Source organism: Dendronephthya gigantea, unplaced genomic scaffold, assembly GCF_004324835.1.
Source record: "Dendronephthya gigantea isolate DGI-Jeju-01 unplaced genomic scaffold, DenGig_1.0 000036F, whole genome shotgun sequence".
NCBI classification, from domain to species: domain Eukaryota; kingdom Metazoa; phylum Cnidaria; class Anthozoa; order Malacalcyonacea; family Nephtheidae; genus Dendronephthya; species Dendronephthya gigantea.
This window is the reverse complement of record NW_021163046.1, coordinates 1280468-1305503: the sequence shown is the minus strand read 5'-3', so window position 1 is coordinate 1305503 and position 25036 is coordinate 1280468. Positions and strand designations below refer to the sequence as shown.

General features: G+C 37.1%; 1 protein-coding gene and 1 long non-coding RNA gene across 2 annotated transcripts; one reads left to right on the top strand and one right to left on the bottom strand.

Annotated features, from left to right (window-relative positions):
• Positions 1 to 5673: 5673 nt before the first annotated feature.
• LOC114525921 lies at positions 5674 to 6304 on the bottom strand. Its single transcript, XR_003687275.1, has 3 exons — positions 6216 to 6304; positions 5977 to 6035; positions 5674 to 5749 (listed from the first exon to the last, which is right to left on the bottom strand). It is a non-coding gene; the product is annotated as an uncharacterized LOC114525921 (long non-coding RNA).
• An 11154-nt stretch (positions 6305 to 17458) lies between these two features.
• Positions 17459 to 20369, top strand: LOC114525844. The gene is made up of 2 exons (XM_028547289.1): positions 17459 to 17498; positions 19966 to 20369. Exons 1-2 carry the CDS (start codon positions 17473 to 17475, stop codon positions 20318 to 20320), a joined length of 381 nt encoding a protein of 126 aa, XP_028403090.1. The 5' UTR covers positions 17459 to 17472; the 3' UTR covers positions 20321 to 20369.
• The last annotated feature ends 4667 nt before the right edge of the window (positions 20370 to 25036 follow it).

Sequence of the window (25036 nt, the reverse complement as noted above, 5' to 3'; positions counted from 1 at the left end):
TCCTCAAGAAGGCAAAGTCATGTGTTTTTCTGAAGACGTGTGCCGAAAGAACCAACGCCACAAGGGAAGATTTAGCGAAGACAAAGACCAATACACCAGCGAAAATACACAGGAGACGAAAGGACATTACGAGGGAAGCAGGGAATTACTTGCAGTGATACAGAACTTAATCCAAGAGATACGTTATTGGAAGGAGAAAGCAGTCAATTGTAAACAAATGGCAGACGTGATGAGGGACAGAAAAAAGAGCGAATACAAAACATATTTGGCCATTTTTGTTGCTGTAGTCTCGCCTGTTGTTGTGGCTCTTCTTTCCTACGTTCATGAAAATAATATTCTCAAAAAACGTTTAAAGGAAGCGATCGCAGAGCGAGAAATTTTGCGAGAAGAGCTGACTGAAAGGGAACTCTCTGAAAAGGAAAAGTTTCATAATATTCAAGAAACAAATTATAAGCTTAAGTGAAGGAACACATCTGTTTGCATGATCACTTGAGACACTTATATTGTAATACTCATAGTGCTTACTTAACATTAATTAATTAGACATTATCTTTATTATCAACACAGATTAGACATTATGAGGACCAAAATAAAAACACTATCAAACTGAACTTTAGGTGGGATTAAAAGTGTGAAAATGCGTGAAGGGACTGGGGATCAACGCGCAACAAATTGAACTCATTTTATTCCTGCTTATACAGGCGGCCGCTGTACATATTCTTACGACACAAATGAATAAAATTTGTATCCTTGCCAATAGACCGAATCGAATTCAGGAAAACAACAACAGGAAGAAGTTACACAATAAATTCCTCCTTTATTAATCAGAACCTTCTAATAATCAAAAACTTCTGACCGAGACGGCAATAAGTCTTTGATTTAGAATATTAGCACCCTGCGTATAGTTGAAGGTATAGGCTTAAGCCCCATTTACACTACAGTCGATTTACTGGCACGGCATATGCACGGCCTTAAATTGGTACAGTGCCCAGTTTTATTAGTGTTCAGACTACGGAAACGAAGGCTGAGCGTTGATGAAATTGGTGCGGGTACAATTTTAAACGGTGCCGTGCCGATAAATTAAGCGTGACGTAAACGAAGCTTTAGTTTGCATATTTAACTTCGGGTTGAGAGATTGCAGGAAATCAAAAAATATCACAAGACATGCGGAAATAAAATATATAAAATGAATAATATATTATACTCTTTTACTCTCGGAACCGAACAAGCTCACATCAGAGTTCTCTTGACAGTTCACAATTTAGATTATGTGAATCAAGCGAACCCATAGTGTCTTTGTATTTCAATAAAAATAATATAATCATAATAATGATATCAAGGAAATAGCACAAAGTCAAACATCACTGAGTGTCCTCATATTGTACTTGAGTGACAAGTACCTACTTGTGCGCGTGGTGAAATCTTTGTATATTTGTATTCATGCATGTGTTAATTGGCTTCAACATCTTATTATATATATTACCTCTGGAGTTGGCAGTTGCAATACTGAAATATACAAGAGAGTTTTCAGAGAAATTACGAGTCGCGTCGCTAAATATAATCATGTTTTTTAGACGCTATTTCAGCGCGGTCTTATTTGTTCTTGTTTTATAGAAAACGGTATCATTTGCTGATGTAAATACTGATTTGGAGGCGAGTTTACGACACTCTTACACTATGTAGACAAACACTTCTCACGTCTCGAACTTATCTTACACTAATAAAACACAGCATGTTGTGTTGAAAGGTCTGTGTTATTGTACCATGATATCCTAAACTCTTCAGAATTAACTTGGGCTGCATGACAGCAGACAGATTTCGTCCAGGGGCCGGTTGTTCGAAAGGCGTTTAGCCTAAACGGTGGATAAGTTCGAAATGGAAAACAAAATCATGTCTTTATTGGACAAATTAGCAGAAATATTTCGATGTAAATAGCTTAATTTTCAATGAAAGTACATATTTAATGCATGAAATGCAGCCTCAGTCATTCACAAGATGTATGAGAGGATTTTTAAACTTTGGCTTATCCGCCGTTTAAGCTAAACGCCTTTCGAACAACCGGCCCCAGGAAGACTAGCATGGCAGCAACAAAGATCGTGAACATAAAATAAGATGCCATATACCAGTACAAATATCATCAGTTTAAATAATCACTGCGGTCATAGTTGACAACGTAAATAAAGACAAAATTTGATCTGACAAAACGGACTAAAAAGAATATTTATTTAATTAAGTTAAAATGTAATCTCAGTGCATCATGCGCTGGTTCTAGATTCTAGAAGGAAACCCCTCACAGTAGGTGCAGGAGGTAAGGTAAGGATTTAACAAGATCGCATCATTTTGTCGCCAAGGAATCTTCAGCATCACTTTACAGCCAATCGGATTGTCTCTTCGTTCTCATTGATATTCAACTATCTCGTCTTAATCTTGAGAATTAGCCAAATGATACGAATGAGGTGGTGATTAAGAGAACATCTTGAAGTCTTGAAAAACACTTATTCCACGTTTAAAGTCACGTATCTGGCGAATGTGGTCGTTCTTTTATAAGCACCAGGATGAGGAAGTATTGCATTTCAATTTGGCTGTATCACGTCTTTCAAAATCAGTAAAGTGCTCATCAACAACTCGTCAAGTGAAATTATAGTCTAAAGACGAAGCTTTTGCATGCTTTAATTGAAGAACAGGAGGTTCATCGCGACAAAGAACAGTGTTCCGGGAATTGAACCCAGTAACCGTGTGTACAAGTCAGCTTCCATTAAACCATTATGTTTTCTATTCTGAGGGCGTTTTACGTCAGACAAAGTCTACTGGGTTGCGAAAATATTCTAAACTTTTTATCGAGTATAACGAGACATACCAATTATGCGGATATAAATTGTCAACAGAAATGTAAAACCAACCGTAAACACGGTTCCGAACACACGGACACTGTTTTCTTACGAGGGAAACCAGAGTGCCTGGAGAAAAACCCTCACCGAAAGCCGGAATTAAACACAAAGTACACAAGTTTGAGATTTTATTAAAACAAAGTCATGTATTACAACAAAGTGTGTGTGTGTTAAAGATATTGAAATCAAGAGAGAGGAGACGGACAATTTTGGTCCTATTTTTATTAATACTTCACTAAACATGTATTACAAAGCGTGTGTGTTTTCTATACATAGTACATCATTAATATACGAAGACATTAAACTATTATACCGGTTAAAAAGTAGGTGCGTTTAAGATCATGACATTTAAATTTATAGAACAGTGCAGGTTAAATGCTAATTTGGCATACTTTAGTATAAATTGTCTATGTCTTTTTACAGTGTGCTATTGTGTTTGAGTAATGTTTAAGACTGATCAGTAAAACATGCATTAATGTGAGTAAGTGTTTCTAAGTTATCGTGTATTTTTTTTGTTCTATTATAGACTTAACCCACTAACTCTAGTAGAGAGCTGAGTAAAGCTTATGAGATCGACGAACTAAAATATAGTAATACATAAAAATGCCTGAGTTCAGAGCGCTTAGATTCAAGTTACGTTCGTCCAAAAACTAAAATTATTCTGCTGACAAATCATAGGCAGTGTTCCTAATAGTTTCGTTTTAAGCTGTCGAACTGTGCACACATATTTAGAGGATCGAGTTAACTTGAAGATATTTCATGAGCACTTATAGAAACAGCATCAAGGCATACACAATTGTCCTTAAAAACTTCATTGCACATTTGAGCTGAGGCATATAACCAGAGCATGCTGCCCTTGTAGAAACAAGGTTTCGAAAAAAATACAAGAAATTGACTTTATATTTTCGAGGCTGAGGCTTATAGCCAAAGCAAAAAACTGTCGAAACCAAGTGCAGCATCAAGTGTAAATATTTTTTTTCTTCCGAAAATTCAGTCAACATTTTTTGAACCATGCAAGGGATATTCCCAAAGCAAGCTGCCCTTATAGAAACAGCACCAAGAGTACAATTTTTTTTTTCAGAGAAACTGGACTAATACTTTCAAAGCCAAGGCATATAGCCAAAGCAAGCTGCTCTTATAGAAACAGCCGCAGGAGTACATTTTTTTCTTTGAAAATCTGGTTTAATAACTTTTAGAGCTAAGGCATATAGCCAAAGCAAGCTGCTCTTAAAGAAACAGCAATGAAAATAACACTGCAACGTTATTAGATATCCCAAGATACCTGCTAACACTTCGAACCACATAGCAAAGTCAAGCAGTACAGACAAAAAGTGGCGCCTTACTTTTCATAAGCACTGCTCGACGAAGCTAAATGATTGGAAATCTCACAGAGACCTTGGAAAAATAATAAAGTTACAATGCCACTGCCAATGTTTGTCTCGTAATTGGTTTCTAACATAGTAGAAATAAGGCATATATATGTTTCAAGTAACAGCATGCACCCACCCCCCATCCATCCTTATTTCTTCAAGTAAATTCAAATTCATTAATTGAGAGCATGTGTGTGTTAACTTTGATTGCATAAATTCATGTATTTCAGAATATAGCAAGACAGTATAAGACATGCCGTAAAATCAATGTTTCTGCAGGCTTGAATATTAATTGTAGCCTTAAGTGAATGCAAGAGATAAGAAAGATATAAACTAGAAGCCATTATATAGGCCATGGTTTGCATCAATGTATTTACTCGTGTGCGTGTCTATTTTATGTGCAGCTACAAGATCATGAGGTATAGTGCATGATGTTTTGTATCTGTTCATATTTTGATGTAAATCATGTTTTTTCGTAAATACATACACAATATTATATGTTCAATTACAAAATATAGAAAGGCAAGATATAATCGTATATTTACAATGTTTGCTGAGAAATCAAAAACGTATTTACATACAAATAATTTTACAACCAGACCGAATAGTGACCCTATAGTTATCATTTTACAATGTTAATTCCGAAAGCCGCAATTGCCCGGATTTCAAGAGCCGAAGATGATTTCAATCAGGACAATATAGAGAAAGAGGAAAGAACCTATGGGATTATGTCTGCCATTTGTGGCTATGGTTTGTGTTAGTGTGCATGGCTTTTTAGCCATTTCTTAGGTGAAATATGGGTATATATAACAGTTGTGATATGTTTTCAGTTTTAACAGACAAATTATCAACCTAAACCTTAGCGCAGCCCTAAGCAAAAGCGAGCAGTCCTAAGCGCAAAACCGATTAAAATATTTAACCGAATTTAAGAAACGTTTGCTCACATGCATCATGCATTAGCTATGTTCCTGGTGGCCAGAACTTAGTTAACTGAATTTAAAACTTTATTTAACTTAAGTTCGTTAACTAAATTAGTTAACTTCGTTAAGTTAATCATGCACAGACTAACCCCTGCATGCACATTTTTTGACCACCAGGCTACTCTAACCTGTAACGATGCCCGGGCATCGCTGAACGTTGCTTTTTGGCGTCGATTTGGCGTAGTTTTGGCGTATATTAGGCGTCGAGTTGGCCTACATTAGGCGTAGATTTGCCGTTGAGTTGGCCTACATTAGGCGTAGATTTGCCGTCGAGGTTGCCTACATTAGGCGTAGATTTACCGTCGATGTTGCCTACATTAGGCGTAGATTTGCCGTCGAAGTTGCCTACATTAGGCGTAGATTTGCCGTCGAGTTGGCCTACATTAGGCGTAGATTTGCCGTCGAGTTGGTCCCTACATTAGGCGTAGATTTGCCGTCGAGATTGCCTACTTTAGACGTAGATTTGCCGTCGATTTGGCTTGTCGGTAATAGCTTAACAGAGCCCATCAACCTGAAATAAGATTAAAGAAATAAGCAAACTACGTTTTTTATTGAGAAGAAACACGCGTAAAATCGGGATTGTAAACAACATCTATAAAACCCCTCTGGGATTTCAAGTATTTCCTTGCCATTATTCATATCAAATGATCATGCGGCCGTTGTCGTTCTTGACCTGAATCATGCATAAACTCCCCATTGTTCGGTTTATCTAAAAATGTTCAATTGCTTAATACTCACGTTTTATTATGAACAGGTTTTGTCGTTGTTTCAAATGGCTTGACCCGCTAAATCGCTACCTGCAATAAAACCAAAAGAATGCTTGTTATAGACAGCGATTTCAAGGATTCACCTTCGATGAAGGGAGCTTAAATATCGGGAGAAAACTTGCAGTGATCATTCAGTTGAGAGAACGCGTGATGCCTGATCAAGCGTTTCAAGTTTATCATCCTACTTGAATAAAATAGACTTAAAATTACCTGTTCATTTCAGCAACAAGTGTTGAAGAGCAGCTTTGGACTTGCCGTCTCTTTAAATGCGAGTCATCTCGGGGAATTTCAGCTATGGGTTTTCTTTCCCGGCTCATTTCTGTATTAGGTTTGGTTTTAGCTTTTAAACTCCACCTGGAAGAACAAAAGGCAATGTCAGTTTACTGGTTTGGTCTTTATAACTCAATTCAAAGGTAATTGCTTGCGGTTGGAGCAAAGGTTAGCGGCTCACATACGATTTAGCGTATATTACCTTTCTCATATCATCAACAAGTCCCAAGAAAATGCGTAGACGTGCTTTCTCTTCAAAGGCGAGTTATCTTGAGTCCAATGCGAGTCGTCTCGGGCGATTTCAGCTACGGTAACGGACTTTTTGCCCACTTCACTTCATTCAGTTTGGTTTTAAACTCTCAAACTCCACCTGGAAGAATAAAAGGCACCATTGGTTCACTGCTTAGGTCTTTAGAACTCAATTCAAACGTAATTTTCGTGTGGTTAGAGGGAAGGTTAGCGGCTCAACGGTAGATTTGACGTATATTACCTTTCTCATATCATCAGTATTCCCCAGAAAAAGCCTAGACTTGCTTTCTCTTCAAAGGTGAGTCATCTTGAGCCAGTTCAGCCACAATTCATCGGTCGTCAATCTCTTGTTCACAAATTTCATCGTTTAACTTCGCTTTAATACGTCAAAATTCTGCATGAAAAGAATAAAAGCTACGTTAGTGCTATACAAGTTTGTATTTGAAGCTGAACACAACACGAGAGAGGCATTACAAGACGTGAACTAAAGACACGTGGAACCTCAGCCCAAAAGCTCACGATGAAACAAGCTGATAAAACACGCAAAGGGAAAGGCATATTACCTGGTATTACGCCAACGACAGTCTGTCAAAGATAGTAAACTTCTATTAAACTTCTCTTCTGCTGAAGACGATAGCAATCTGATAGCAATCTGATAGCAATTTCTGTTGAAATTTTCTTGGCATGGAGGAGACTCATTTTTATTCTTCGAAGACCAGCGCTGAAATGATGTCTCAAACTGGAATCAAAAGCACATATTATTCATTTCACCCGCTCCTCGTGCCTGCAAAATAAAGTCATCCTATTGGATGAACACTCCCGACCTGACAGCTCAACGACGCTTTTGATTGGACGTTCATAGTAATTTAAATAATATGATTAATTCTCTTCTCCTGAGCCTGAACATCAGAAATGAAAGGAAAAAATTAATCATATTATTCAAATTACTATGCTCGTCCAATCAGAAGCAATGTTGAGCTGTCAGGCCGGGAGTGTTCAAGCCAATAGGATGACTTTATTTTGCAACACGAGGAGCGGGTGAAACAAATATCTAGCTTTGATTCAACGTTGCCACATCACAACTTGGATAACACGAAGACGGGGTTCCGATTACGGAGTCTGACGTAATAATATTGGAAAACACGGAGTCAAAAATTATGGAAAAGACGCGTAGTCTGCCAAAAACATGGAAAACACGGAGTATAAATGTTTGGAAAACACGGAGTCAACGTAAATTATACATATATTCATAAATGAAAGATCGCTCATAAGTCTATATTAATTTTTTATACCACAGTAATAGCATAAAAGAAAGAATACACAATAACAAAAGATTATAGCTACAGTATAATGCCTCTTGCTCAAAGTCATAGAATTATTGTTGTAGCTAACCGGTGCGCCCCTGATTAACACGCCGAAAGATAATAATTATTAAACCGACTGAAAACTATAAAGAATTATTGTCCATAGTGAGATAGATGGTAACTGAAAATGGCTGTAATTTGAAAAAATAACTGTAGCATGTCATTATATCTTCATAGAAAAAAATCCAAAAGTCTATCAAAGCCGGTTTATCGATCATGGTCTTTACTCTTTAGTGCAGATAAACTATTAAAAAAAGCTATTTAAATTACATTAAAAAAAGCTGTTTAAAGCTTATATAAGTATAATCGATGTATTTTAAATACTTACTACCAACTTGATACCATGGGATAGACTATTTACGCTTACGCAGGTCTTATCTTATTATATAGCTTATATATATAAAAGTCTACTATAAAAAATTGCAAATGCCGTATAATTTGTTAATGTTATTGTTACATACAAATAGCATATACAGGGTGTATCAAAAAAATTTGAATCGAAATTTTGCGTGTAATAATGCAAAATATATTTGACAAATTTGGTTGATTTTTACACCATTGTTAAGTTCATTTATTTCTCTTTCGAATGACACGTTGTACGTGTAATTTAGTTGAAAAATGAAGAAGTACTGGTTCGACAAAAAAAGCTCATAAAGATCAGTTTTATTGAAAATTAGACCCAAAGAGGTTTGTTTTATTGAAAATTAGACCAAAATCTAATTATTACTGAAAACTAAAACGCAAATTTATCGCAAAAATTCTGCTTATTCAATGTTCAACGATAGAAGTTTGAAGAACACAATGCGGTATAATCGCAAACTAAATAAGCTAATCTTTGTTGCCACATAAAAATTATATCGTTTACTTTAGTATTTTATGCACAGCAGGCTGTCAAAGTTGGATTCGAATTTTTTCGATACACACTGTAGTATCCGTAAGACGAATTATGCTTTTGTTATGATTTAAACCACGCTTGTTTTGATGACCTGACCTTCCATGCATGCAAAGATATAGCTACTATATATTGGAGTTATACTTTCAAGTGGTACTTGTGTGTTTTACCGAACTATTATGATTGAATTCAATAAATTGTTTCTTGAATGTTATGAAACAGTTCTCTTATGGACAGTTCTTTTTCAGACAGTTCTTCTCGTAATCTATCACGTTCTGAAGTCGCTTCTTTTAAACTTCTTTTAAGATAACAGACATAGAGAACAACAACAGGTAAGACCGCAGAAGCAGCAATGGCCAAATATGTCTCGTATTCGCTCTCTTTTGCGTTTCTCATCTCGTCGGCCAACCCCTGGCAATCTTCAGCAACTTTTTTCATCTCCATAAAATTCTTCGAAAAATCCCTTTCTGTCTCGTCCAACTTCCTTTGTTCGCCACAAGCAATTGATACGACTTGCCATAGAAGCAAGGTAAAAATGATCATTTTGGAAGTGTGTCTAAATGCATGATCATTTACACATGAAAAATACATATGATATACATAGAATATGGACTTTCCTGTGCTATTTCTTAAAATTGTCTTCTTAAAAAGTAAATCGCGTTTCTCATCTCGTTAAAAATCTAGCTGACTAGCTTTATATTTTGTGCTGTGATGTCTCTTATGGGCATGAGACAGCAAGGGAGCAGACAATCGGTTCAAAGCGTGTCAATTGCAAAGCCTAGAATGTGAAATATGAGTGTGAATGTGAGTGGAATGTGTTAATCTTGAGTGCCCACTCTTGCGTTTGTTTCAAGGTTGTTTGGCTAAAATCTCTTATGCCATTCTTCGTTGGCATTAGAGGCACCAATCTAACTAAAATTCATTCATCTCTAAACAATATTAAAGTTCGCACCCCCCTGATTCATCGGTCAAACATGCAAGTTGTCATTTCGGGGTTTCCCCTTTTATTTACCCGAAAACAACATAATAGAGCTAATTATCTCATTGTTAGCCAGCCCTACCTGATTTTAATAACTATAACATTAAGACCAGGAGGGGGGTTTTATATATATATTTGTTATTTGTATAACGCGCAAAATGATTCTGATTTGGAAAAGATACTGAATTGCTACACACTTCATACAAACAACGAATTTGTAATTTATGACCAGATAAAAGTTTACACGTTACATTGGGAATTTTTATAGCAGTTCCTATAGACTTGATTTATGCACGAGAGTTTGTTATTAAACGCGCGATAACTGATATATATATCATGATATACAAACCTCTTCGATAACTTGCTTGCTATTTGGAGCATATAAGGTCTTCACAACGGCTTTTCCAAGAATTTTCTTTGGTGACATAAAAATTAACCAACCTCCCAGAACAAGGGCCAATAATCATAATAGATATTTTAGCCTGAATGCGTAATATAAAGTGCAGCAACAAACACATGACTACATCCTACGTATGCCTGACTGAAAATATACGTGGGCAATTGGGCAGGCGAGATACGTGGGCAATTGCAAATACATATACTTGCTTCTTTGTCAACGCGGAGCCGGGCGTAGGTAGACAAGCCTAGCTTGCTAAGTTCGGTCATTCACAGTGTGGTTTATTTTGAAACGTGCATGGATGCCAAGAAATTTGGCGGAGTTCGCCTTAATTGTTTCCGTTTATACTTGTGAGACGAATTATCCGTCTGGATGAACTTAAATTTAAGTTCGTCTGAGGCTCTGTGCATTTAAATCGTCTAAATATTCTGTAGAAATCCAAATTTTGCAACGTATGCATAAACGAACAATGATGTGATGGCTACATGAATTCTTTCCATGAACTACGAAAAGTTTGTGGTGCTGAAGTGATTGGCAAATATTAGACCAAGTTAACAGTTTCATATGAGTTCAATCGCGTGTTAATGCATCTGTAATTTAGAAAATGCAAGTAGATCTTATGAAAGATCGCTTAACGCCCGGTTTTTTTTGCAGGATAGGGATAGGGACCGAATAGTTCATAATCTGTTATGATATTGCAATTAGCGCACGATCTCCGCGGTCATTGAAGGTCTTCCTGTGTTGTAAGAAAATCAAATAACGTGCATGTATGTCTGTCAATTAGCCGACAATCGCCGCGGTCATTGAAGGTGATGCTGTGTTGTAATAAAATCAAGGAATGTCAATCATGTGGTTAGGAACTCGTCAAAATAAATCAGGTTGTAACCGCTCCTGTTATCAAGAATACGATATTGGCTCTCTCTACAATAACTTTGAAACTGTAGGGAGTATGACGGGCTTTGTATTTTTACCACGTTTCTGTATAATACCTTTTCTGGCATCAGAGATTGTATAATGATATATAAAATGTCCATTCACAACAATCCAGTCTGTGAAATTCAACTATGTGATGCTATATGGTCTTAATTTATACAAACTTTGATTCCCGCGTAGCAAACCCAGTCAACCAAAGTCTCGACTCTCAAAGACGACAACATTTTATCAGTTCTTTGACTTATTTATAGATATGCCATGAAAATATGTTGCGTCATATTAGCACACAATCTCCGCGGTCATTGAAGGTCTTCCTGTGTTGTAAGAAAATCAAATAACATGCATGTGTCCGTGCCCCCCCCCCTGGCTTAGACATCCTTTGCGAATGGTCCCTTAGGAAGTCGTCAAAATAAATTAGGTGTCATTCACCGTCAGCAGGGACGCTTTATTCAAGTAAAACTTCGAAGATCGAGGGAATATGACGGGGTTTCATTAATGCCTTTTCTGCATGGTGTCAGATATATATGACATATAAAATGTCTATTCAAACCAGCCAAGTCTTTCAACTATATATATCATTGAGCTCTGATTTATGCCTGTGTTTGCATATGTTTACGCATTATAGGAAAAATAATGTAGAAAACTAAATCAGTCGGGCATATAAGACAAATATTTTATGAAATAAAAGAGATTGCTCATAGTGTAAGTATATAATGCATGCATCAAATGTGGTATAACAACTGCCTAAAATAGACAAAACACTTCTCGACGTTTCGACCCGAGGGCCTTCGTCAGGAGAGTTCGTTAGAGTGTTATAGACGAGCCCATTTTCAACCTACTCTACCTACGGTAGACCGAGTAAAAACACATAAGGGTTGCTTTCCGGCACTGTCGCGTTTTTTGTACATACGTAAACGCACGTATACAAGTTTAAAATAATTCTTAAATGATATACTTATGAAATCAACGATTGAACAATGCATATATAGGGCTGGATTCTGTTGATGATTTGGTGTGTTTTTCCAAGAGGAGAATTGGTGTGGCTGACGAAGGCCCTCAGGTAGAAACGTCGAGAAGGGTTTTGTCTATTATAGGCAGTTGTTATACCACATTTGATGCTTAGTTGTTTGAAGAGGTTACCACGCTGCTTCCTGGTTGTATTGGAACGTAAAATGTATGTATGTATATTTCTAGGCCACTAGGTGCTGTTTAAGTGTGGTCATATTGAGTGCCCTTGTCTTATGGCAAATGGCACCAACTGATTGTAGAAAACGAATAAAGTCGGCCGAGTTATGTGAATTCTTCCGCAGATATCAGACTGCCAACGATTTATTTCTTCATCATCACCCCCTGATTTTGAAGATAAATTTCAATGGCTCTGCTAATTGTATTCATTTGCGAATGGCAGAGTTTTGGCAGGAAACCGAAGACGGCAAAGCCAAGCGTGGATGTTTGGTAAACCCGTGGTGGTATCAGAGACTATATAAGAAGGATTCTTAAAATTCTAATGAGTGCTTCTTATAGAGACGTATACACTGCATTAGGATTGAAACTTGATAATTTTTGTTGCTGTAGTCTCGCCTGTTGTTGTGGTTGTTCTTTCCGACGTTCATGAAAATAATGTTCTGAAAAAAAGTTTAAGGAAGCGATCGCAGAGCAAGAAATTTTGCGAGAAGAACTGACTGAAAGAGAACTCTCTGAAAAGGAAAAATTTCATAATGTTCTAGAAACAATTTATAAGTCTTTTTGAAATCCAATGAAGGAACATCTCCATGTTTGCATGATCACTTGAGACACTTATATTGTAATAGTTATATATCTTATATTGTAAGATTGAACTATGAAGTGCTTACTTAACATTAATTAACATTGTTTCTTTATTATCAACACACATTTGAGATTATGAGGACCAAAATAAAAATTCTATCAAACTGAACATTACGTGGGAGTAAAAATGTGAAAATGCATTAAGAGACTGGGGATCGACGCGCAACAAATTGAACTCATTTTATTCCTGCTTATATATACAGGCGGCCGCTGTACATATTCGTAGTACAAATAAAGGAGGAGGTGATGATGTCCCTGATTGCTGACTAACCTCGAAACAGCGTTTGGAATTTAATTGTTCGTTTGAAGCAAATTTAAACTGAAAATTTACAATCTCGTACACTCGTCTTGAGCTGAAGACCAAAGGAAAACTCTATAAAAAACTTTAGGTTGGATTAAAAGTGTGAAAATTCGACTGAGGGTAGACGTACATTAACATATTGAACTCATTTTATTCCAGCTTATGCAGGCGGCCGCTGTACATATTCCTAGCCACCACGGGCGGCACATCGCGGTTTTGCGCGAGCAAAAAAATCTGATAGAGAAAATAAATTATGAAAGTGTTGTTATACATGCATATCAGAATAAGCGAAATACGTGTTTCATTAAAAAATGTTTTTTCAGGACTCAAGAGTTAAGTAGATGTCGTGGACGAGGTCAATTCCTTTGTATTTTATATGTTTACTCCATCATGTTAGTATATGATTTTATAAAATAACATGTATATAACGCGTGTTCTGATTGGTTGAAGCCCGTGTTTGTATCAGGCCATCCAAACACGGAAATTTCGCGAGAATTTAAAAGCAAATTTATTATGGTTTGTTATTTTATAAGACAATTTTCGGCTCGTGTTTCGCGCGCTTTTCTTAACTCTCGCAACATTCCCGCGTGTTTGGATCAGGCCATCCAAACACGGAAACCATTAAGTAATTGTATAATGATATTAGCTTGGGAGTTGGCAATCAGTGCTATACTTCGATATAAAAGAAAATTAGCGAGGTAATTAACAAGGGGTTATTAGCATTAAAAATAGTGTTATTAGCGAGGTTATTAGCAAGAGGGGTATTAGTATTAAAATGTACGGTTACCATCAAAATTCAGTTTAATTTGCTTCTTGAATATCTTGAAACGGTTCTCTTTCAGCCAGTTCCGCCCTCAATCTTTCAAACTCGGTAGTCGCTTCTTTCAAACGTTTTTCAAGGTCATTATTTCCACGAACGTGAAGAAAAAGAGCTACAATCAAGCATACGACCACAGCAACAGCAATAGCCAGATATGTCTTGTATTTTTCTTTTTCATTTTTCATCCCATCTGCCCTTTTCTCACATTTGCCCATCTGTTCGGTTTCGTTTTTAATTTTCATCTGTACAAAATCCGAATATTTAATGAATTTTTCCTTCCAATAAGCAATCTCATTGGCTAGGTCACGCATAACTAAGAGAGATTCTTTGCTTGCAACATAATGTCCAGGTTTCTCTTTGTTCGCGGTCTCTCGTTGATATACCGCCCAGCGACGATCATTATCCTCGCCAAATCTTCGCTCATAGTGTTCTTTCTTCCTGCAAGCGTTTTCGGAACATCCGCACATTACTTTGCCATCTTTAGTCGGCTGAAGAAATCGGCCGTCCGAAAATGAATTCATTTCGCAGAGACACTCTGAATCGTCTTCGTATATATCATATTCGCCTGATAATATTTCCCACCACGGAGCATGGAATGTGAAAGCGTGGGCTTGCACACCGTCGTGGGCGATTGCTATGTATCGAGCGTTTACTGCAGTTGCGATCGCATCCATTTCTTGAATACTTTTCCCAGAGCTGTCTCCCCAGTACATCTTTCCAAGAAGCACTGATTCATGAGAAGTGCAGCCAACAAATCGAGGAATTTTTGCATCTAAAATTTGTTCATATGCTTTAAAAATCTCTGGCACTGTAATACAATATTTGACATCTCCACTGGTACCCAAGATCATTCCAATCACATTACCAGCTTTGTCAATCACGGCACTCCCTGAATCTCCTTTATTTATATTGCCAGTTAATGTGTGCACCCTGCTAGCGAATGTTGTTTCGGCGAGATGCCCATTTATGTTTTTGTAAGTTGCAGTAGCTGGTGCGAAGGTAATATTTGTCGACGAAAGCCTTCCGTCTACAGTCGAATGAGGTATTAGCCTGCCTGATGAATCGCCGATGATGTGTACAAGTTCTCCCTCAGACACTTTGGAGCGGCGACGATTCAAGACTTTGAAGTCAGCACAATCACACTCTCTGTCACAGACAATTGATAGCATAGCAACGTCTCTTACAACGTCAAAACCATGAACAATTTCCTGGCATTCTTGCGTTTTCCATTTTCCATTAGTGACGTCTTTCTCGTTCTGGTATAATAACACATTGACTTTGTAGGCGCCTCTAAGAACGTGGCCAGCTGTAATTACGACGAGGACTTTGTTTTTCTTCGAATTCGCGCTGGTTTCCTGGAGTAATGAATCCATGATAAATCCGGCTCCTGTCAGTAACTTGTTTTGTTCGTTTAATAAGACTGCTTTTCACTGTGACTACGCTGGTGTGATATTTGCCGAAGATCTCAGCTCCCTTGTCATCAGCTGTTGTTTCCTGGCCAGCAGCTATTGATGTCGTTTGCCAAAAGGCGATGGTGAATAAGATCACGATAAAATAACTTGCACAAAACATGATCAGTTATTAACATCGATTTATGTACACAACACAAAGTGAAAGGTGGCAAAAATGATCTGTACGTAGAGTTATGTACAGCTATATTAAGAAGGCACCTGCAGTTTTGCGTTCAATTGGTTCTTGTCTTTTTCGCGATGCATGAGATAATAGGCCATACATTTAAACAATATTGCACAGTGGGAGTCGTAAAAAGCATAGGCTTTGATGAAATTCACCCCATGGGCTATATTTTTTCTTAAAAGCTTATTGAACAACTATAACATCGTATGATATCATGTTATGAAATTCAAAAACTTCGTTTCAACTGATAAGTTTGCCGTATAAAGCAGACTTAAGCACTGGCGGATTATACGGTAAATTATATACACTCCGTATTGCTTATCGCTTGGGGAACGTGGACGTATTATATACATCAACCTCGCAAGCCAGGCTCTTTTACCCACGCTTCTCGCGGCCAACGCTGCGGCAAAGACCCTGGTCAAGGCTGGTCATGTGATCCTTTCGTTAGGTTTATCCTGTGTGGGGATGGGGTGGAACACAAAGAGCGCAAAAGTCACTTCTTTGCCGCAGCGTGGGTCGCGAGAAGCGTAGGTAAAAGAGCCTGGCTTGCGAGGTTGTTATATACATATTACTGAAGTCTGGCGTGTTTGTTTATATATACGGCAAATAATATTTGTCACAATTTTATACAAACTCTCAATTTTATACACATGTTCTTATTTTGATACTGCGCTAAACAAATTTTGTGAGGGCAATTTTTATTACCTTCTCTTCACAAATTTGAACAAAATAGATTAGAATCACGGTTCTAAGCTTAAGCAAGATCAAATGATCTTCCAAATTACCAGCTGTAAATATCACTAATATGAATTAATTTTATCCAGGCTTAAGGTGGTCTAGTACATTAAAATTCACGATTTATCCTGTTTTGAAATTTCCAGGGACGCAAACTTAAATGTTTCCGTAATCGATCCTGAACATTTTCGAAAGGTTTTCTTAATTAGGGTTTTACCCCGAGCAAACAAAATGAGTCGATTCCATCATTGCTCTATTGTATTGTTCTCTACAGGGTGTCTCAAAAAAACGAAAACTATTGAAATCACTTATTGTTGAAATTTTAAAATTTTGTTATTGCAAAGTGGGGACTGGCCACCACTGGGAAACGCTAATTGTGATGTAATATGCCTAATTAGGTGTCAAAATAGTTGTTAATGTTAAATGTCATCAAAGGCACTTGTGTTCTATCAACGTTTGCTGCATTACGATACTTGAGAAGTTGACTGCACGCACCCGTACACGCGATGGAGAGCACGAGACTCGAGAGCATGTGATTTCTTGGAAGTTGATGACGTGCGACCTGCGAGCCTTTGTGCACTCGTGAGGAAGACTTATGTTGGTGTTAGCCAATACGACATTAAAGTATATCTTTAGAATGCTATTCAAACAGCTTATAAAGATCAATGTAAAATCCAAAGAAAAACTCGCAAATTCTCTGGCCAAACTATGATATTAGCGTTTGAGATGCACTGAAAGCGGACATATTGAAATATTAATAATTAATGATACTGGTGTTATGCATTTGTTATGTATACAACCTGTTACTGTAAATGGCATTTGAACAAAATACTTCTCTTTTATGCCATGTTAGGTGTTTATTTGTCTCTGTTGTTGCAATTTTGAACTCTTGTTATGGGGCGTAATAATAAATTCATTCAATAAGGTGGTAGCAGTGCGGACACAAATTACAATCCATCAGCACCCATGTCAAGTATGTGTTATTTTCGGTCGGGATTTGTTTTCAAAATTATTCATGAGCCGCTGTCATTAAAAGAAAAGGTCAGCCAAGTAGAAAGTCCTCATATGCTTCAAATTACAAGAATGAAAAGGTATGTATTCTTGTAATTATAAAATTCTATCAACATAAACAGCCAAAATTTGATTAGGTTGTCGCATCAGGAGTGAAAAGTGTTGTGCTGCAGGCTGCGCCATGAATCAATAAATAGACGCATATGATTAACAATTCGAAACCGGAAGTTAAGAAAGTCAAAATAATTGAATAATTTGATGAACTCCATAAGCCAACTGATAAATTTGAGCAAAGAATTGCTTGATATCTTTCGGAACGCTTCTATTGCGGCAGATACTCAAAAAATGGCTTTTTTATCGGAAATATTTTGACATTGGGCTTCGGGTTTTGGGGCCGATATTTTTCAAATTTCAATTGGCTAAGGGCTGTTTACCCAGAGTGATTTACCCCGGCTAGGTGATATGATTCCCTTTACCTCGTCTTGCCTAACTCGCTTCATGTAAACAGGGCCGTAGCTAGAAGCTAAATTGGGGGGGTGTGATATTAATATATTCGTCTTATGCCTGACTGATTTCTTTTGTACGCTATTGTTCCTACGGTATATAAACATGAATATATGAATCTACACCCCCCCCCTCCCCAATTAAGTGGTCTGGCTACGGCCCTGCATGTAAACAAGGCATCACATGTTCTTATCGTTCAAACAAAGGTCAATTAATCCAAGGCCATTGTAATTTGTCAGCGATCTACAGGGAGTCTCAAAAAACAAAAACTATTGAAATCACTCGTTGTTAAAATTTGAATGCCGTGTTCACGAATTTTAGCCCGTGGGGATTTAATGCAACTTATAAAATGCTAAATATGAAAAATTGTGAATATGATTAAATTTAAATTAGCCTTGTGATTGCTTCGAAATGAAATGGTACAGCTGACCGCGGAACAACGAGTGTTTATTGTGATATTATCCCAACAGAGTGCTTAGGAATTCAAACTCTAACAATTGCATTGTTATGGGTGATTTCAATGGACGACTTGCGCTTTAGACTAGTTTTTGATCGAAGTAACAAGAAGAAAATATATTACCACAGCTAGAAAGAGCATACTAAAATTAGTGCAAATGCCAAGTTTGGCTGCGAAATTTTGTAAAATACAGAAAATATGGCAATATGAAGTTGGCATATTTTGTATACTTTTGTATTACGTGCGGAAATGTGTAACTAAATTAGTTACAAACTTCCGTCAGTAATACAAAAGTATATAAAAATTCGTCAACTTCGCATGGCTATATTTCCCGTAATGTACAACAATTCGCAGCCAAACTTGGCATTTGCACTAATTTTAGTATGCTCTTTGATCACTTAGGCTTAACAAAAACTAGTTTCATATTTCACGGCTTCATATTTCACAATTTCTGCCCCAACATAGGGCAAAATTTTGCACTTACCTCGCTCTTGTTCCTTATTCATAAAGAATTGCATTCGGACCCCATCAAAATAGTAAAATATAGGCTTTCAAACGTCTTTTGATTGTATTTTAGCCAACAAAATATGAAAACAAAGCCCGTCACTTTTGGTTTGTTTAGAGGCAATTGCGCAAATATTTAATAGTAATTTATAGTAGGCGCGCGTCATAGGCTCAGGAAAATGGGCTCTAGAGCCCATTTGCGCATGCCCATGGCGCTCGACCCCGCGAAAATCAAATTCTGTGTGAAATTCGCTACATTTTTAAGTATAGTTTGATGTATTATTTTGTGAAATAAGTCCGTCAAAATGAGTGTGAAGCTAGGCTATATTTTGCTCTTGGTGATTACAATATCTACTAAGCTAGCTGAAGCAGTGGGACCAAATGCTGGAGGAGAATCTTCGACTGAAGCTCTGCCTTCGTTCGTACACCATGGTCCATGTAAGCAAGTATGAAGAATATATTCATTATTTACAAGTCGATTTGCGCATTGCGGCAGATTTTAGTACCGTCGGCTTATACATATTTCATTGTTAATTAATTCATTGCATATTGATTATATAAATTGTTATAGCTATTTGATTTATTCGCTATTAACCGACATGGAACGGCAGCATGGGCAAACTTATGACTTCAATCTCATACAGATTGTTGTCCTTCTTTGGTTTTTTTGTGCACTTTGTTGAAACAACTGCGCACTCATCAGCTAAACGCTTCGGCTGTCGCAATGTGCGCTTTGGTCTGTCCGCCATATTTATATTGAATGGCGCGCATAATTGCAGTGCGGGGCACTGGATACTAGCTTACTCAAATGTTCACGTTTATAGGGTGAAAGCCTTGATATGAGTGCAGTCTCTGTGCCCTAAATGGGGATGACGGAAGCTACTTGCCAAAAGAATATTAACATCTGATTGGCAGATTGCGTCATCAGATCACTCCCAATTAATGAAGACACTAGATCGGAGTGTCGAAACATTGATTCGTAAATGCAATATTTGTGTGGTGATTACTTTCATTATTCCTGTAGGTATCGGGTCCTAGTTTGCACCACATTTTTATAATCAATTTTATGTTTTTCACGCTAGCGTGCTGCTCTTATTTGCCCTGGTTTTATGGCCATCGACTACAGTTTTTTGTGGCAAACGAAAGATGTTGGACGAGCAATCTGAAATCTTACGCAAGTATGAAGCTATAAAAGAATGCTTTTCAACGATGCAAGACTCGTTTGTGAAGAAATATTATGAACAGATGACAAATCTGGCCATTATCGTTGCTGCGATGTTCCTTGTTGGTATGATGCTTCGTTTCTACGTTCGTGAAAATAATGATCTCAAAAAAAGTTTAAAGAAAGCGGTGAAAGAGCGCGAGAAATTGCGAGAAAAACTGTCTGAAAAGGGAAAGCCCCATAATATCCAAGAAACAAGTTATGAGATTTATTAGAACTGCATAAACCCACATCCCTCAACAGTGTATGGCTTTATAAGGACATAGTGACATAGACGTTAAATGAAAATAGTAGTAATTTGAAAAAATTAACTATAGTATGTCTTCATAGTGTATCTTGATTTATCTTGTATGAAAAACAATTAAAAAGTCTATGAAAGTTTCAAGTATGGGTCTTTAGTGGTGATAAACTATTCAAAAAACTATTTTAGGTTTTTGTCTCAATATAGCTATATATAGCTATAACCAGGGAGCAGCGTGTCTCGAAGAACCGAGTCAGAAACTGAGATTCCTCCACAACATTTAAGAAACGAATACGTTTTTTTAAACACAAATATTTGCTACGCGCGCTGAAAGTTGGATGATACTCACTGCTTAAAATTATACTGAAGATTATCTTATCGTAACGATGTTATAGCAATAAATAGTTTTGCATAAATTCATTCCCACTTCAAAACAATCGTAGAATTGGCAAGGAGTACTTTTTTTAAAACGATAAATTTTAAGGACTTGAGCTCTAGTGCCTTTCCGGGGCACTTGCCCTCAAGTCCTTCACAAAACGAACCTTGCAATCAGCGAAGGACTCACGACTTGCCAACAACATACTCAATGGTTGCTAGGAGTACGATTTTTATGCATCTGCAGCCTACATTTTGACGCGATACTTACAGGTTTGCCGGCAAAACGCCACACCAAAATTTTTCACGTCTAATAAAAAGGATTAGAGTTGATGATTTTTAAAGTGAATGTCACATTTTCGTATATTGGTCACAATCAATTCTTAATTGTTGTTACGTAAGGTTCACGCACAATACCAGAAATATTTAGATGGGATTGCATGGGAAACTCGCTGAAACGGTTGTTGACGAGCATGAAAGAGCTTTTAGTTCATAGCCATAGCTCACGACGCTCTTGTGAGTGTATATATATATATATAATTCCTTCTTTTGATCAGCACTATAAGCTAGTACACGCCTCCAAAAATCGACATAGTGCGGTAATTTCGCGGCGAAATTAAATTCGTTTGGAATTCTTTTTTTTTCACGAATGTGGAATACTTGCTCGTACTGTATCTTTTAAATTTTGCAGGTAGAGAGGTCAATAAATAGATTTAAAGGGATTTTCGATGTAAAATTATAAATAAAAATTTGATGAATAAATTTATTTTACAAGAAAAGTTAGGGAAGAGATGTAAAATCTAATTTCATATAGGTCATATATATGTAATCCTAGCTACCAGCAAACATGTACGACATCTTTGTTTCCTATACTTCAAGTATTTATCGGTTGCCACCCATTTATTTAGAGTGCATGGTTGACTTTGAATATTTGAATATTTGTGTTTCTAAAACGTTTTACGATATTAGGCCATGCACGCATTACAATATAACAGATTATCACCAAGGCTTAGGAATTTTAATAAATGCAGAACTATTTTCAATATAATTATATGAACCATACTATATACGTCCACGGCACTCCACGCGCCCTACACTACACGAAAGAATAATATAATAGTTAGTCATGAAACTAAAATTATTCAGTGTGCCACAAAGGATATAATGCCACAAAGGATAATATCGTTATGGGCCGGGGTTAATAAGCGGCATCAGTCACTGGTTTACATTTTACGTCAAGGGCGCCAAAATTCCCCGACACAGCCGTGCTAAGGTCCCGACAGGGGGTCTGGAAGCTAGACTCCTAAGTGCTGAGTGCTGACTGCAAATGTTTCAATTAAAAAACAACAATCGAATTTCAGATTATATCTGTCGTTCATTCCCCGACGAATTGTAAAAATTTCCACGACAGAGGAGTTGCCGGCTGTAGCCCCCCCCCCACGAGCCCTCCTCTGGCACCACCCCTGTTCTAGTATTTATAGAAATTTGCACAGAATTGAGAATCACAAGATTGCTTGTTTCACAAATTGCAGCGTCGTGTGTTTCACAAAATATTCGTCTAAGGTGTAGCGACGGAAGGATGCCCCTTTAAAAGTGCATGTTAGGCACTTAATGATAGGCTTTCATACAAGTCAGGTCAAAGGACTGAAAGAATTAAGGGAAAGAATTAAGATAATTAAGTTATCTACTTGACAATTTCCGGAATCTTGAAAACCTTCAATGGCTTGCATATATGATAAACATCACTGTGTATATATATGCGTGCGTGCAATAGTCGAAATAGACAGAGTCAGAGGAAGGTTGTTCCACGCGTGTACGATATTACTTTTCAACACATCAACAAAATGGATATCAATGTTGTCATATTTGCCCTTGTTACTTCTTGGCGAACTACGGCGATAGCCACTTGTGGAGCTCGAAGCGATTATGAAGGGTCATCTGAAATCTTTCAAAAATGTTGCCCTGGAGTCGACGTTAAAATGGAAATAGTTGTTCAGAACGGGATGAAGAAGACTAGAACTGAATTTACTTTCGATTTCCAAGAGATCCATCAAGCCAAAACGATTTCAGAAGGAAAAAATTATGTCATCACGACAGGACGCGTTGTAGTCAACAGCTGCGAGCAATTGGCAGAGGAGTTTGGAGATGAGAAAGAAGCAGTAAAATTAAAAGACGAGAAAGGGGGATACGAGTCTTACATGACTGTTATTGTTGTGGCAATTTTTGGCGGCATTGTCGTAGCTCTTACTCATTACGTTCGTGAAAATAATGATCTGAGAAAGCGTTTTAAGAAAGCAACTTCTGAGCGTAAAAGATTGCTTGAAGTACTGCATGAAAAAGGACGTCTCCACAATATTCAAGAAACGAAGTAACTTTTGAAAACAGCATAAAAACTATTTTAATGTATTCCTGCAGTATCAATGTATTTTCATCTTAAGTGGAGAGAATAGTTCCGCATTAATTTTAACTAAAATAAAATAGTAAAAAAACACTAAGAGTTAAATTTTTTTATACGATCCAGTTGATCTATTATAGCTAGGTCGATAAGGTTCAGGAGGAAACGACAAAACCGAGTTAGCATGGAGACATTTCTGCTTGGCGTACAATTTGCAAAATGAAATTTAGTGAGTCAAATTAGCTATGAAAGTTATGAGAGTGAAGAAAAATTATAATTCAGCTTTATCGAGGTCCTGCATCGCTTCTGATTGGATGATTACGAAGACTGAATATCTCAACCAATCATCTTAAGCGATAATGTACGCAATCAAACTGGTGAAAGAAACTAGAACATCGAGTGTGTATTTATTCTACAATTTTATTGACTATACTTGCATTACAACAACAAACTTCAGAATATTGATTATATACGAAACAATTACAATACAATAAATCAAAAAGCAGCAGTGTTAAGGGCGTGTTGGGATACTTCATGCTTTTTTATCACTTTGTAAACAATCCGATACTTGAAAACATTCACTTTTTATCCAGCATTTATTCTAATTCATCGAAAAATTTAGACTGAAAAAAACAGCACAATTTTTTATTTTCATGACATTCCCTGCACAAAATGCCAGGCGATAAAATATACCGTAAAAATTGGATAAATTCAGCAACAAAATACAACAACATTTTTTTAAACGACTTCGTTTTCTGTCAATACATGTCACAACATTCCGCAAATTAACCTTTCCTTGAGTACAATTTTTGTTGTCCTTTTCAGTTCGGTATTTGCCAGACGAGATTGAGAGAAGGGAAGATGGACTCACTTGATTGTTTTGTTAAATCAACTCTCTTCTTGCCTTTTATTTACGTATAGTAACCATATCGTCAATGCTGGAACTATAAGACATCGATGTCAACATATATTCCTTCAAAGTTCAGGATTCTGTAAGTATTTTGATGACCTGAACGTTTCTGGGTCTGCCATGTTGACTGATTCCTTGTTGCGTGTGAATATTGCAAAGTTAAAGCGAGCATCGTTGTGTTTTCTTTCAATGCGCTTTTAATTTTGCTAAGATCTTTTGTCCGGCTAAAACTGCCTTACAACAAGATGATATTTCCATTTACTACGCGTCTTGACTTTGCTAAGATCTGTTGTTCGGGTAAACTACCTTACAACACGATGATATTATTATTTACTACGCGTCTTGACTTTGCTGAGATCTGTTGTTCGGGTAAACTACCTTACAACACGATGATGTTATTATTTACTACGCGTCTTGACTTTGCTGAGATCTTTTGTTCGGGTAAACTGCCTTACAACACGATGATATTTCCATTTACTATGCCTCTTCACCTTGCTAAGATCTTTTGTTCGGCTAACAGCGTCGAAATAACTTGACCCCGCCTGTACTGAAGATATTTATGGTTTTGGGTTTTTTTCAGTTTTTCGCAGATGGCCATTTGACATATCTGGCGTACTACGTGTTCAAGCTTGCTGTATTGTATTTTGGATAACGTCCAATGTTTTATAGAATTCCTCAAGGTATAAGTTGACAATATTAACCCTTTGTTTGCATAACGACACGACATTGTTGAGCTCCTTGAATGAAAGTAGTACATCGCACCGCATGACAGTCTTTACGAGAAAACCGTAAACCATCAACCAGGTAAAGAACACTGATGTTATTCTCTGAATGCATTCAGTTCCATGATGACTATTGACCACACGAAGTGATTTGTGGAATGTTGCGATATGACAGACAAATATTAAACATCTTTAACACATGCGCTATAGCGAATGATAGATTTCATAGCCTTGGCATTTTGAAAATCAAAGTTAATAGTTTTTGAAAGAAATGCATGCGAGTCGTGT

Coding starts and splice junctions, on each gene's coding strand:
- LOC114525844 (XM_028547289.1), top strand. CDS start 17,473: ATGCTTCAAATTACAAGAATGAAAAG. Junction 17,499..19,965: donor CAAATTACAAGAATGAAAAG/GTATGTATTCTT, acceptor TTTTCACGCTAG/CGTGCTGCTCTTATTTGCCC.